The sequence below is a fragment of the Lissotriton helveticus genome, chromosome 5_1 (genome assembly GCF_964261635.1).
Source record: "Lissotriton helveticus chromosome 5_1, aLisHel1.1, whole genome shotgun sequence".
Lineage (NCBI taxonomy): Eukaryota > Metazoa > Chordata > Amphibia > Caudata > Salamandridae > Lissotriton > Lissotriton helveticus.
Genome location: NC_136065.1, coordinates 1891282854 through 1891295368, shown reverse-complemented (window position 1 = coordinate 1891295368; position 12515 = coordinate 1891282854). Strand labels below are relative to the sequence as shown.

The 12515-nt window shown below is 43.7% G+C and overlaps 1 protein-coding gene across 7 annotated transcripts in view; it reads left to right on the top strand.

Moving 5' to 3' along the window:
- Positions 1-12515, top strand: part of ATP6V0A1 (ATPase H+ transporting V0 subunit a1) — a 290761-nt gene that overhangs the window by 108594 nt on the left and 169652 nt on the right. For all 7 annotated transcript variants that reach the window (XM_078645385.1, XM_078645387.1, XM_078645386.1 and 4 more), the window contains 3 exons: positions 4825-4918; positions 5643-5855; positions 7131-7281. In XM_078645385.1, coding sequence (XP_078501511.1) covers positions 4825-4918; positions 5643-5855; positions 7131-7281 — 458 coding nt within the window. The remainder of the gene's footprint in view (positions 1-4824; positions 4919-5642; positions 5856-7130; positions 7282-12515) is intronic.

Genomic DNA, 12515 nt, shown 5'->3' with positions numbered 1-12515 from the left:
TTACTCCAGCCTCTCCAGCCCAACTCACTCTTTTCTATAGCGCTGGGACGCCCCTGGGTAGCCAACGCGCTTTACAAATCATCAATACAATACAATACAATACAAATCCAGAGCTAAAGTCCTAGGGCAAACTCAATTTCCCATTAGTAGCAATCAGATTGAATGTAGATCAGTTGGGATTTTCCCAAAGCACCAGAAATCCTGTTAGTAAAGCCAAATGACCCATGTCCTCTTGCTTGCCCTTTGCTTTCGACAGGGATAGCACATGGGTAGTCCACTGTTTTGATTTGACTGGTAATCCTAATGTTGAAACTGGATTGCGTGTACCAGGAATCGGACAGATATTCCAAAACTGAAGAAATTGCAGCATTCTTCTTTGGGAAGTAGAGTCTCATGATTGGGGTGTCTGTTAAACCAGGAATAAGAAGGGATTTTTTGCTGTACTTCCTGTCCTTCATGGGATGATTGTAATAACCCGCCCATGAATGTCAAGACAGATGATGTACCATAGGTTTTTCCGTCATCCTTTAGTTTTCCCTGCTGTCTTCTTTTGTGTCATTGGTTTCATTGCAGAAGCCCACTATGTGTATGCGATTCTCTTAGTCACTCTTATTAGTGGCCTAGAAACTGGACTCATTGGGTGTTCTTAAAAGATCCCTCACACACCAACCTGGTTGGTGTCATGCTTCATCATCGGGGTCCCAACCAGGCGGCCGAGTGCCACCTGGTTGTGCTTCGACGCCTGACTACAGCGGAGCGGGTGTGGTGCAACAATGTGATGTGAGTGAAGGTGAAATGATAAAAAAAACCTCTGGGAATCCTTGCCTAACGTTTTATTATTGGCGGCCCAGGGTATTGGTTAAAAGTATGTGTGATGCAACTACTAAAGGAACAATATTCCTGTGAGTTGACTTAAGTGTGGCGGTCTACATGTTTCAGTCCCATCTAGGTGTTTTACGGGACTTTCTTCAGGACCAGTAGGTGAACAGTGAGTGTCAAAAAAGGGTTGGAGCTACGTGAAACAGTGTTTTTCCTACACACTCGCTAAGGTGTGTGGTAAAATGAAAGAAATTCAAGTGTCGGCGTACTTACGGACACTTTAGGGTAGCGAAAAAATTCATGCTACGCTGATGTAGGGCAGTATACGGGGCTCGGGGAGGAGGCACTGCGTGTGGCCAATTTGGTGTCGCTGTGTCCTCCACCAGCCGGGACGCGGCGGGACCGGAATTAGGTTTTCCACGGAGGACACAGCGACACCAAATTGGCCACGTGCAGTGCCTCCTCCCCGAGCCCCGTATACTGCCCTACATCAGCGTAGCATTGAATTTTTTCGCTACCCTAAAGTGTCCGTAAGTACGCCGACACTTGACTTTCTTTCATTTTACCACACACCTTAGCGAGTGTGTAGGAAAAACACTGTTTCACGTGGCTCCAACACTTTTTTGCCACTCATAGTTCACCTACTGGTCCTGAAGAAAATCCCGTAAAACACCTAAATGGGACTGAAACATGTAGACCGCCACACTTAAGTCAACTCACAGGAATAATGTTCCTTTAGTAGTTGCATCACACATAGTTTTACCCAATACCCTGGGCCGCCAATAATAAAACGTTTGGCAAGGATTCCCAGAAGTATTTTTTATCATTTCACCTTCACTCACATCACATTGTTGCACCACACCTGCTCCGCTGTAGTCAGGGGTCGAAGCACAACCAGGTGGCACTCGGCCGCCTGGTTCAGACCTCGATGATGAAGCTTGACACCAACCAGGTTGGTGTGTGAGGGGTCTTTTAACAACACCCAATGGGTCCAGTTTCTAGGCCACTAATAAGAGTGACTAAGAGAATCGCATACACATAGTGGGCTAGTCCACATGGTTTCTACAGATTACCCCTGGGGACAGGACGCGCCCTACATACCCTTGCTCGCCGACTGATTTTTTTGATTGGTTTCATTGCACCAATACTGTGGGGCTTAGCGACGAGTCTTGGGGGACGGCGCAGATGATGTTCCTAAGTCCCGAGGTGAACCGTGGTAGGCGGATTCTCTGGGTTTTTCCGGTGAGGAAGGAGGCTATCCATTTGAGGGCTTCTTCTTGGATTTAATGTGATGAAGCCTCTTAATAAGGATGCGGTGGGATATGGTGTTGATCGCTGCTGAGAGGTCGAGGAGGCTCAGGGCTGCCGCTTCTTCCCGGTCAGTGAGGGTTCTGATGTCATCGGGGTCACCGATCAGAGCGGTTTCAGTGCTCTGGTAGGTGCGGAATCCAGATTGGGAGGTGTCCTGAAGATGGTTTTTCTCCAGGTGTTTGTTCTGTGAGTTGGCTGTTGATGGCTTTTTCGAGGACTGTAGCGGGAAAGAAGAGCGGAGAGATGGAACAGTAGTTCTGTAGTTTGCTAGGGATGGCGTATGGTTTCTAGAGAAGGGGTTTGACATCTTCATGTTTCCATTCTTCGGGGAAGGTGGCCGTGGTGATGGATGCTTTGAAAATGGTGGTGAACTCGCTGCTGATCTTCTTGGTCGTGAGGTTGATAATGTGGTGGGGACAGGGTCCGTGGGTGCTCCTGAGTGAACGGAGTTCATGATAGCTGTGGGATTTTGTGTGGTGAGCTGGTCCCAGGAGAAGAGTAGGTTGTCAGGATTCACATCTGTGAGAGCAAGGAGGCTGTAGAGGTTGGAGGGGTGGGTTAGGGTTTGAAGGTTTTGAAAATGGTGGAGATCTTGTTGTGGAAGAAGTCCACTACGGTGTCACAAAGTTCTTGGGAAGGGGTGATGATGTTTTCGGTGGCTGTGGGTTGTAGAAGCCTCTATCAACGATGAAGAGTTCTTTGCTGTGGTTACAACTGGCTTTGATACGGTCTACCAAGGTGCTCCATTTAATCTCTTTCTGGAGTTGGTGGTATTGGTTGAGGGATGTCTACGTAATCCTTGCTGGTGCGCCATTTCCTTTCTAGTTGCTTGCAGTTGCGTTTCGTGGTTCTTAGTTCTTTGGTGTACCAATAGGCCTGTTTGGTAGATCTCTTGAGTTTGGTGGACTTGATGGGGCAACTCTGTTGGCGCAGTCAGTGATCTAGGCAGAGAAGTTCTTAACAGCCTGTTCTAGGTTGGTTGCAGTGTAAGGGTGGAAGAGGTTGAGGGCGTCGTTCTACTGCCCCTCTGACACTTTGTTCCATTTGTGTTGTTAGTTGCTGGGCGGCTTTGTGACAGTGTTGAGGGGGTCCTGTGATGATGAAGTGGACAATGGCGAGGTCTGCCCAGGTGAGCTCGGTGACATGAGAGTTCTTGACTGTTATGCCGGCCGTGAAGATGGGGTCAAGCATATGTCCTGCGTTGTGGGTGGGGTTGTTGACTAGTTGGGTGAAGCAGATGTTGTTCACGCTTTCAAGGAGGTTTGGCAGTGTTGGTGTCATTGAGGTCATCGAGGGGGAATTTCAGGTCTCCGTGGAAGATGTCGTTTTTGGAGTCGATGGCGAGCAGGGCAATGAAGTCTGGAATGGTGTTGCAGAAACTGGGACGTGGTCCTGGTGGTCGGTAGGTGAGGGTGACCCTGATGGCGGTTTTGTTGTCGGTTTGGAGTTGGAAATTGAGGTGATCCATGATTGTGGTCGTGTCGTCTGCTGTGTTGCAGTGGATGTTTTCTTTGTGGATGATAGAGATTCCGCTTCCGTGTTTGTTGATGGTGTCCCGGTGGGCTATCTTTTAGCCGTCTGGTGTTGCTAAGGCGATATCAGGAGCGTATGGTGGGTTGAACCAGGTCTCCGTGAGGAAGGCTGTCGGGGATTAGGTAGGTGATGGTGTTCCAATTCTCGATGGTTTGCTTGCAAAGTGATCGTGCGTTGTTGAGCAGGAGGCACTGGAGTTGTTCCGAATCATACGTGGTCGGCGTGGTGGTAGTCTGTGTGTGTTCAGGTGCTCCGGTGTCACAGGAGAAGAGACCATACTGCTAGGTAAAAGGTCCTGCCATTGATCATGGAGAAGTGCAACTGCAGTTGTTGTTGCGGAGTCTGGAGTCCAGAGCTCGGAGATAGTGTATCTGTGTGTAGCCGGAGAACGAGGGTTCCTGACCCTGGGCGCGGGCTAGGCTTGACCTTCGGCGCATTGGCTGCGCCCCTCATGACCACGCTATGTCCTCCATTAAGTATGTCCTGGGAGGAGGGAGGGGTGCTTGGTAGGAGTGGCCGTAGTTAGCGGGAGGTTGAAATTGGTAGAGAAACTGTTGAAAAAAAATAGGAAAAGCGAGCAGTGAGCGCAAAACCAGTGCAAATACAGGAGGAGATACAATAGAAAGAAATACAATGCAAAATGAATACGCAATTAAATAACACGAAAAGTTAAGTAGAAACTGAAACAATTACAGTAGACACTAAACTAGATAAAATAAGTGAAGACAAAACAGTGGCAGTGAATACTAGCAAAGTGCTTACAAAAGCAGGACTAAAACAGGCTAACAGGCAAAACAAGCAACACCGTCAAAGATGGCAGAAAGTCACGAATGGTAGAGGTGGGGACCTGCTGTTTGGGCAGCAAGGGGAGTTGGAGCGACAACCTGCTCAGCAGAACATGCACAGAATACTCAATAGTTTTATATATTTTACTACTATTAATATTAGTAATACAAAAAGTAGTATTAATTCTAATGATAGTACTTTTGCTCAATGATGATAGCAAGAAGCATGCACCTTAAAAATGCAGTTACTAATGTTGATGGTGCTAGGTCTAACAGTTCATCTGGTATTTCTTAAATTATTTTAAGGCTACTTCCCAGCTCTGTTGTACAACTCTGTGAGGCTTGCTGATGTAACTGGTTCCAATGTCCCTTTCAGATTCCGCGCCTCTCTCTACCCTTGTCCCGAGACTCCGCAGGAGAGGAAGGAAATGGCTGCTGGTGTTAATATCCGAATTGAGGATCTTCAGATGGTAAGAGTTCCTTACTAAGTTATTTCTTTGAATACCTCTCTGTTCGATGGTCAAGTGAGCGCAGAAGCCATCTGATCTGGGGTTACCGGAAACCAGTTCATGTGAAAAGCTTGTTTAATCCTTACTGTTGGCAGGGAAATTTCCTTTCAAACGTTAACATTTTGAGAGAAGACCAGGAACGCTTCAGGAGGGTTTTATGAAGAGAAGATGACTAAGCGAGAATGGATGTCAGTGTGGGCTTCCCCATTTAAAAATCCTCATAGTTACCAATTGAGGCAAAACAATAGACCCCAAACCAAGCCGGATTTTTTTTAGTAAGAGATCAGAGCCTTTGAGAAAAAAGTTACAATGTGTCATCTAAGTTATGAAGAGTTTTCTTGACAAATAACTCTGAGTTGAAATGCTTAAAAGGAACCCATAGTCTGCCTCTCTTTAGGAGCCTTTCCGCATTCTAAGCCCTAATTCATGGAAATGCTCCCACCGACTCTTCTCAGCATTTCGATGAACATTTACAAGAAGTCATGATATCAGCAATATGGGATGAGGAAGCTCCATTGCACAATGTCTTTAAACAACCGCAAAACATCTGCATGTTATTTTCATGGCTGCTTCTTTGACAACACAGTACATGGTAGTATCTTTGGAGTCCAGACTAGCTCACTCTTTTGTTTTCCCTACAATTTTTAGATTTTCTCATTTACCGGTCTCCTTCTCCCACCTAAAGGTACTCAACCAAACTGAGGATCACAGACAGAGAGTCCTCCAGGCCGCGGCAAAGAACATCCGTGTTTGGTTCATCAAAGTGAGGAAGATGAAGGCCATATACCACACACTGAATCTCTGCAATATTGATGTCACGCAGAAGTGTCTAATCGCTGAGGTGTGGTGCCCGGTCACAGACCTCGACTCCATACAGTTTGCACTTCGGAGAGGCACGGTACGTCTGCTCCTACGCTGGCATATTTCTTTATCATATCAAGGTCAGGGGCTTTCCAATCATTGGGACTGTAATACCAAGATGCAGTAATTGCCACTATGATATGTAGGTCCAAGAGTAAACAAGGTTAACCTGCACAAGAAGCGAACAGAATTCAGAAATAAATATCCATAAAAACAACCCCACACACAGTAAAATCAAAAGCAATAGGACAGCTTTCAATCACTGCCATATCACATGTTTTGTAATCTGCCACATTGATTGTTTGAGATGATGAAAGTTCCACAAATTACAATGACATGTCTGTGGAACCACACTGGAAGTATAGGGGCACCCATGCTCTGGATGGATGATCTGGCTAGGAAAAACTTGGGAAAGCATCCACAATAACATATAGCATAAAACGTAAATGCCACGTAGCTGCCTTCAGACCTACCTTAAGTGATTCAGATGCTGGATTCAAATCTTAGGAATATGTTATGGGTTTTGCACAGTGCTTTGAAGTAGCAACTTGCAGATAGTGCAAATGATAACTATTGAAGGGTAACATTTCGACTTTATCCACAAAGTCTGGAAAATAAGCACCTTGCAAAGGTGGATTACATTTCATTTGAAATATAATGTAACCTAGTCCCCTACATATCTGTTTGGTGCATAACTGTGCCACACACCAGATGATTTCCTGTAGTTGGATATCTGATCCAAGGAGGAGGGAACTTGTGCTGGCAAGGGTTATACTCGGGGAAATTCTGATAGTCTATCGATGGTGGTTTACCCTTTACAACTCAGAACTCCCCTTAGCCCTGAGTGGGAGTGGGTAAATAGGGGTGGGACATCTGATACCATGTATTTGCAATGCAGAGCTGACCAAATAAATGGCAGCATTTTCCCACTGGTGTTTGTGGATCTGAGTCTCAGTGCGGACGTTTACCTGCGCTGATAAAGGGGCCACTTTATGAAGTTTGACAAGTTAAAAAAAAAACTAATACTCAATTGTGCAAGAAAAATGCTTGTGTGTTTTCACACACACCTGTAGTGTCTTATAACTTATTGCATTTGCCAGGAATCTCTGAAGCTGAGAGGCGAGCACTGCTCAGTGACAATTGGCAAACCGATGGATTCTGTCTTTTTGTTTCTTAATAATTTGTTTCTTGATTTTTAAGTCACTGCGTACAAGTTGTTTAATAGTTATATTTGTCCTTTTTAGAGAGTATGCTTCATCAATAATTGAGAATGTTATTTTAAACGTATTTTTCTCTTCTTTTTGTTTACTAGGACCATAGTGGATCCACAGTGCCGTCCATTCTAAACAGGATGCAAACCAACCAGACTCCGCCCACCTACAACAAAACCAACAAATTCACAAGTGGCTTTCAGAATCTGGTCGACGCCTATGGTATTGGCACATACAGAGAAATCAATCCAGGTCTGTATATCTGAACTGCATGCCAATGACTGTGAAGTAGAAAGTCTGGCGTTACAGTTCAAAATCATATGCCAGTTACATTTATGAAAAACTTTTTTCTCCAGGGAGTGCTATTCGAATTATAAATACCACCATTCCCCTAATCTCATCAAAGAAAAGATGCCCTTCAATAGAATTTCGAGGCTGTTGTTCTCAAGTTACACTTCTATAGAAACATCTGGAGCTGTCAGCCTAGATCTGTAAATAATTCATTTCTTCTGCTTCGGTATCCGAGCTGTCTCTCATGGGAGCATCTACTAAAATAATACTCTAGCTATACTTCCTGCGATATTTAGTCCTTTATTGTGCACCACGGATGCAAGGGATCCAGAGTATGTACTGAGGATTTTTATGTGTTTTTCTTCTTTGATGCATCGGTTATCCAAAGCCTAAGACTACGATTCTGAAGCCTGCAAGTCTACTGTTCGCATTTTTCCCAAGGCTATTAGATAACAGTAAGCGAGGTTCTCCCTGGCCCAACATTGTCTGCTGCTATGTATGGGCCTTGGTCCCTCATCCCTTGTGAGGGTCAATGCAATCAATCATGGTGGAGCTGAGCTGCTATTCATAATCATTTTTTAGCAGGAAAGAAGAGTTGAGGTTCTGTTCAGTCCACGTCATCTCTCAAGTACCACTCTAGGTTAGGACTGGACTTGAGACATGCAGAACAAAGAAAAAGTTTATTCCTCTTTCTGAGGCCTGTGGGAAATTATGGCCTCTAAACCCTCCATGGAAACCTTTTTCAGTGCCTCAGTATATGACATGTCTGAAGCTCCTCTTTGCATTTTCCTAACTTATAAGATTCAACCTCGCAGCCGCAATTGGCTTTACCTGCACCATTTGTGACTTTGTATTCTGAAAGAGTGGGTTCCACTCTGCCTGATGGGAATTCCGGTGCAAATAAAGGGCGTTAGAGCCAAATAACTGTATAGAATCAGTTCTGGTTTTGAAATTCAGCCACTGGGACCTTCTATTCTCCAGCCTGATGACAACCCATAATTTCATCACGAGCCAAAAGCAAAACATCTGTTCAGTTTTATAAAGACAGGTGCAGGTCTGTTTCTGGACATATGGAATGAGTGTATGCAATGGGTATCTCCTCCTGGCTTTCATCCCACATCCTGGTATCACATCATGTCCTTACGAGATGGAGCACGAGGGTCTTTTAGAATGGTACTATACCAAGATAGAAATGGGTATGTCTTGGACGAGGATCTTGTGTCTCTCTTCAGCTTCATCTCCAATAGGCGTATGACAGCTCTGTTGCCATTTCACCTTCCTGAACTTTGAAAGCTCTAATCGTATTTGGTTTCTTGAAGCTCACTAACAGTGCTTGTCCTCCCACCAAAAATCAGCAGTCCAGGTTTGAAGAAGCGTGCTCTGATTACTGAGTGGGAGGAGCCACAGGCAACATGTGCATTGCAGTGATGGTTGACCTCCACCTGGCTGTATCTTTGATATCATATATGTTTGTATGTTTTTTCAAAGATGTGTTTATTAAAGAAAACCCAATACAAAGGACCACAGTTTATCATCCAGATTTCTAACAGGAAGGCACATGCCTCAAAAAAGGGTATCGGTTCAATAATTGGAATATTGTCGTCTCACCTCTACTGTCTATATCGTAGTCTTATCTGAGAGTCTCCCGCACAGGTATTGGATACCAACGAAAAGAGAGGTAAAGAGAAAAGAGGCATTGAATAAGCTTTCCAAACCTTAGCCAAGAGCTACTCCTGCATTTATCACCATTGATCTAACAGCTTCCCCTGTCCTGGCAATGTCCCTTTTATATAGAAGAAATGCACTCAAAAAAGGAATGGTCACCGGTGGTTAACATTTAAAGGATTAGTCCCCGGTGTAAGCTGTCCCCCTCTTTGTGAGCTCTTCCGAGAGGCGTGGGTTATAATCTCGTGAGTAAAAATCTGTACTTTCTACTTGTCAACAATTCAATATCTAGCCAGACACCAAACTATTTTATCAAGGCCAGCTCCTCATTGATATCCTAGAACTCGTATCTCTTCATTTTTGATTTCCTGACTAGTATTTGAAAGCTAATGAGCAGAACACCCCTATGATAATCTGTCTATGGATTGCAGCCGGGTGATGTCTCACTGTCTTCTGTGAGATTGACTTAATCGTGACAGGTACTAGAGTTCTGTGTCCACCTCAAGGGACTGGAAATACTCTTCAGACCTTAATTCTGACTGCTTCTCACTCCCACAAAGGCTCTGTCTTTAGAAAGTCCAGCTTCCGCTTATTCAAATTCTCATCTTCTAACATCATAGCAGATATGCTGTATGTGTAGCATGCGGAAAAAGATGATGTTCATTATCACCTGATTGTTGATGCGCATAGATGTAGCTTGTTGAAGTCCAGAGAGCCTAATAAGACACTTTCACAATGACTGTATAATGATATCAGGGATGTTATAAATGATGATATTCATCCCAATTCAAACCAATCTGTTTCCGAGAGCCTAGATCTTGTCCTGTTTCCTCCTCGTTGCCCTGGCTGCTCGGTCTATCTAAGCGCCAGGATACCCTTTGGGTGACAGTTTAGCGCTATACAAAATTCCCTTACATTACATTATATGTCTTTTGAGTTGTCAAGTCATCAGTGTGTAACGTAACATGTCATGTGTGAATCAGTGAGGTTATAAATAATATATTTTGAGATATGTCATCAATGGTGCAATTTAATTTGCCATGTGTGATGTAATGTCATTTTAACTGTTGTTTTTTTTCCCAGTGTCTATATATATATTTCCCCTATGTATATATGTGTTATAAGTATATGTATATGTATGTATATATATATATATATTACGCTCCATGGGGTTGTCCAAGTAGCGGGTAGCACCCGAGCCTGCGTGCGCCTTCCCCAAAGCGTTAGTTGGTATGGGCAGTTGCGTGTTTGAAATAGGCCCGACGCGTTTCGGAAATGTATTTTCCTCATCAGGGGCCAGCAGTAAAGTGCACGACGTCTACCATCTCCCTGTATGAAAACACATATTGTGCTTGTGGGAGATGTAGTCCATATATCCTGGATGGATGCACTTTCAAATTACTGCTCGTTCCAAGGCTCTACCATGAGCCCCAAACATCACTCCTGTCCTCATCCATCGCGCAGCTCCACATACGAGACTCCTTGGATAGCGAGTCTCGTGGCCCCCGTTTCTTCGGGGTGGTGCAACCCAGCGGCAGGACCGCCGCTAATGTATTACGCTCCATGGGGTTGTCCAAGTAGCGGGTAGCACCCGAGCCTGCGTGCGCCTTCCCCAAAGCGTTAGTTGGTATGGGCAGTTGCGTGTTTGAAATAGGCCCGACGCGTTTCGGAAATTTATTTTCCTCATCAGGGGCCAGCAGTAAAGTGCACGACGTCTACCATCTCCCTGTATGAAAACACATATTGTGCTTGTGGGAGATGTAGTCCATATATCCTGGATGGATGCACTTTCAAATTACTGCTCGTTCCAAGGCTCTACCATGAGCCCCAAACATCACTCCTGTCCTCATCCATCGCGCAGCTCCACATACGAGACTCCTTGGATAGCGAGTCTCGTGGCCCCCGTTTCTTCGGGGTGGTGCAACCCAGCGGCAGGACCGCCGCTAATGTATTACGCTCCATGGGGTTGTCCAAGTAGCGGGTAGCACCCGAGCCTGCGTGCGCCTTCCCCAAAGATATATGGACTACATCTCCCACAAGCACAATGTGTGTTTTCATATAGGGAGATGGTAGACGTCGTGCACTTTACTGCTGGCCCCTGATGAGGAAAATAAATTTCCGAAACGCGTCGGGCCTATTTCAAACACGCAACTGCCCATACCAACCAACGCTTTGGGGAAGGCGCACGCAGGCTCGGGTGCTACCCGCTACTTGGACAACCCCATGGAGCGTAATATATATATATATATATATATACATATATATATATATATATATATATATATATATATATATATATATATATATATATATATATATATATATCTCAAAGTATTCCGCTTTTCATGTGCAATCCTGCATAAGCTTCAAAAACGGATACGGACCACAGTTAGGTGCTTGAAGTTTATTCGGTGCTGGTGGTCGCCATGACGCGTTTCAGCCCCTCCCTGGGGCCTTGCTCACATGACACAATGCAAAGAATCACATTGGTTTAAGTACGTTTTCATGACGTTTTCAATAGAGGCATACAAGAGCAATAGACAAAGAAAAGTAATTCTCATAGCTTTAAAGTATCTGATCTTATTGCCTCAGCTTTTTGTTATTTCTGTTATCATACTTTTTGTGCAAAATTGCAAATAAATATTTTATATAATCATAATTTAAGATTATAAAATTTGAATGACATCACAGATTTTTAAACAAACAAAAGCACATTAAAAGGCCTTATTTTGTAAAGTTCATCAAAACAACGTCATTTGTATTAAAACCAATGTGCAAAATGAGTGTAGGTGCAAAGTAATAGTGCAAAAAGTGCAGCAAAATATACCCTAGACATTACGATAGAATGTTCATGGGCAGTAGATGTATTGGCACGAAGAAGGGTGTGTTCATTATCATTCTAACTTTTTTTGATACCTGTATAAATACACATAAGTCATATTTAATGAACACAGGGGCGCATTAAATACAATTACCGTACTGGAGCCCCAGTATCGGTTAATAAACAGGTCAAAGTAAGACAGTATTTCATAAAGTGCTAGTTCAGAACAGAGTTTCATGTGGGATAATTTAGTATGTTGAAAATATTGATATGCATACCCGGAAATCATGTTAGAGGAAAACACTACATAGTAAAGCATGGCAAAATATTCTAATGATTATTTATATATATATATATATATATATATATATATATATATACACACACATATATAGATAAATATACATATAACTATGTAATTTAAAGTTGAAAACATTTTGTATTTTTTAAATTCATATTTGTTTCTGTAAGCTATTAATACCGTGCCTCCATTACATTTTATTGAACTGTTCTTCAGTACCTTTGAGACGCCATATGTGCTCCTAGACCTAATCCAAAAGACCTAATCCAAAGATGAGCTGAAGCACATTTACTACTCTTTTGTGACCTTTAGGCTATAGTAACTTACTTGTCGTTTGGGATTAGCAATGGTCTTAATCTTTTGTGAGAGCACATCCCTGCCTGAACCCTACTTTCCCCTCCCTAAAAT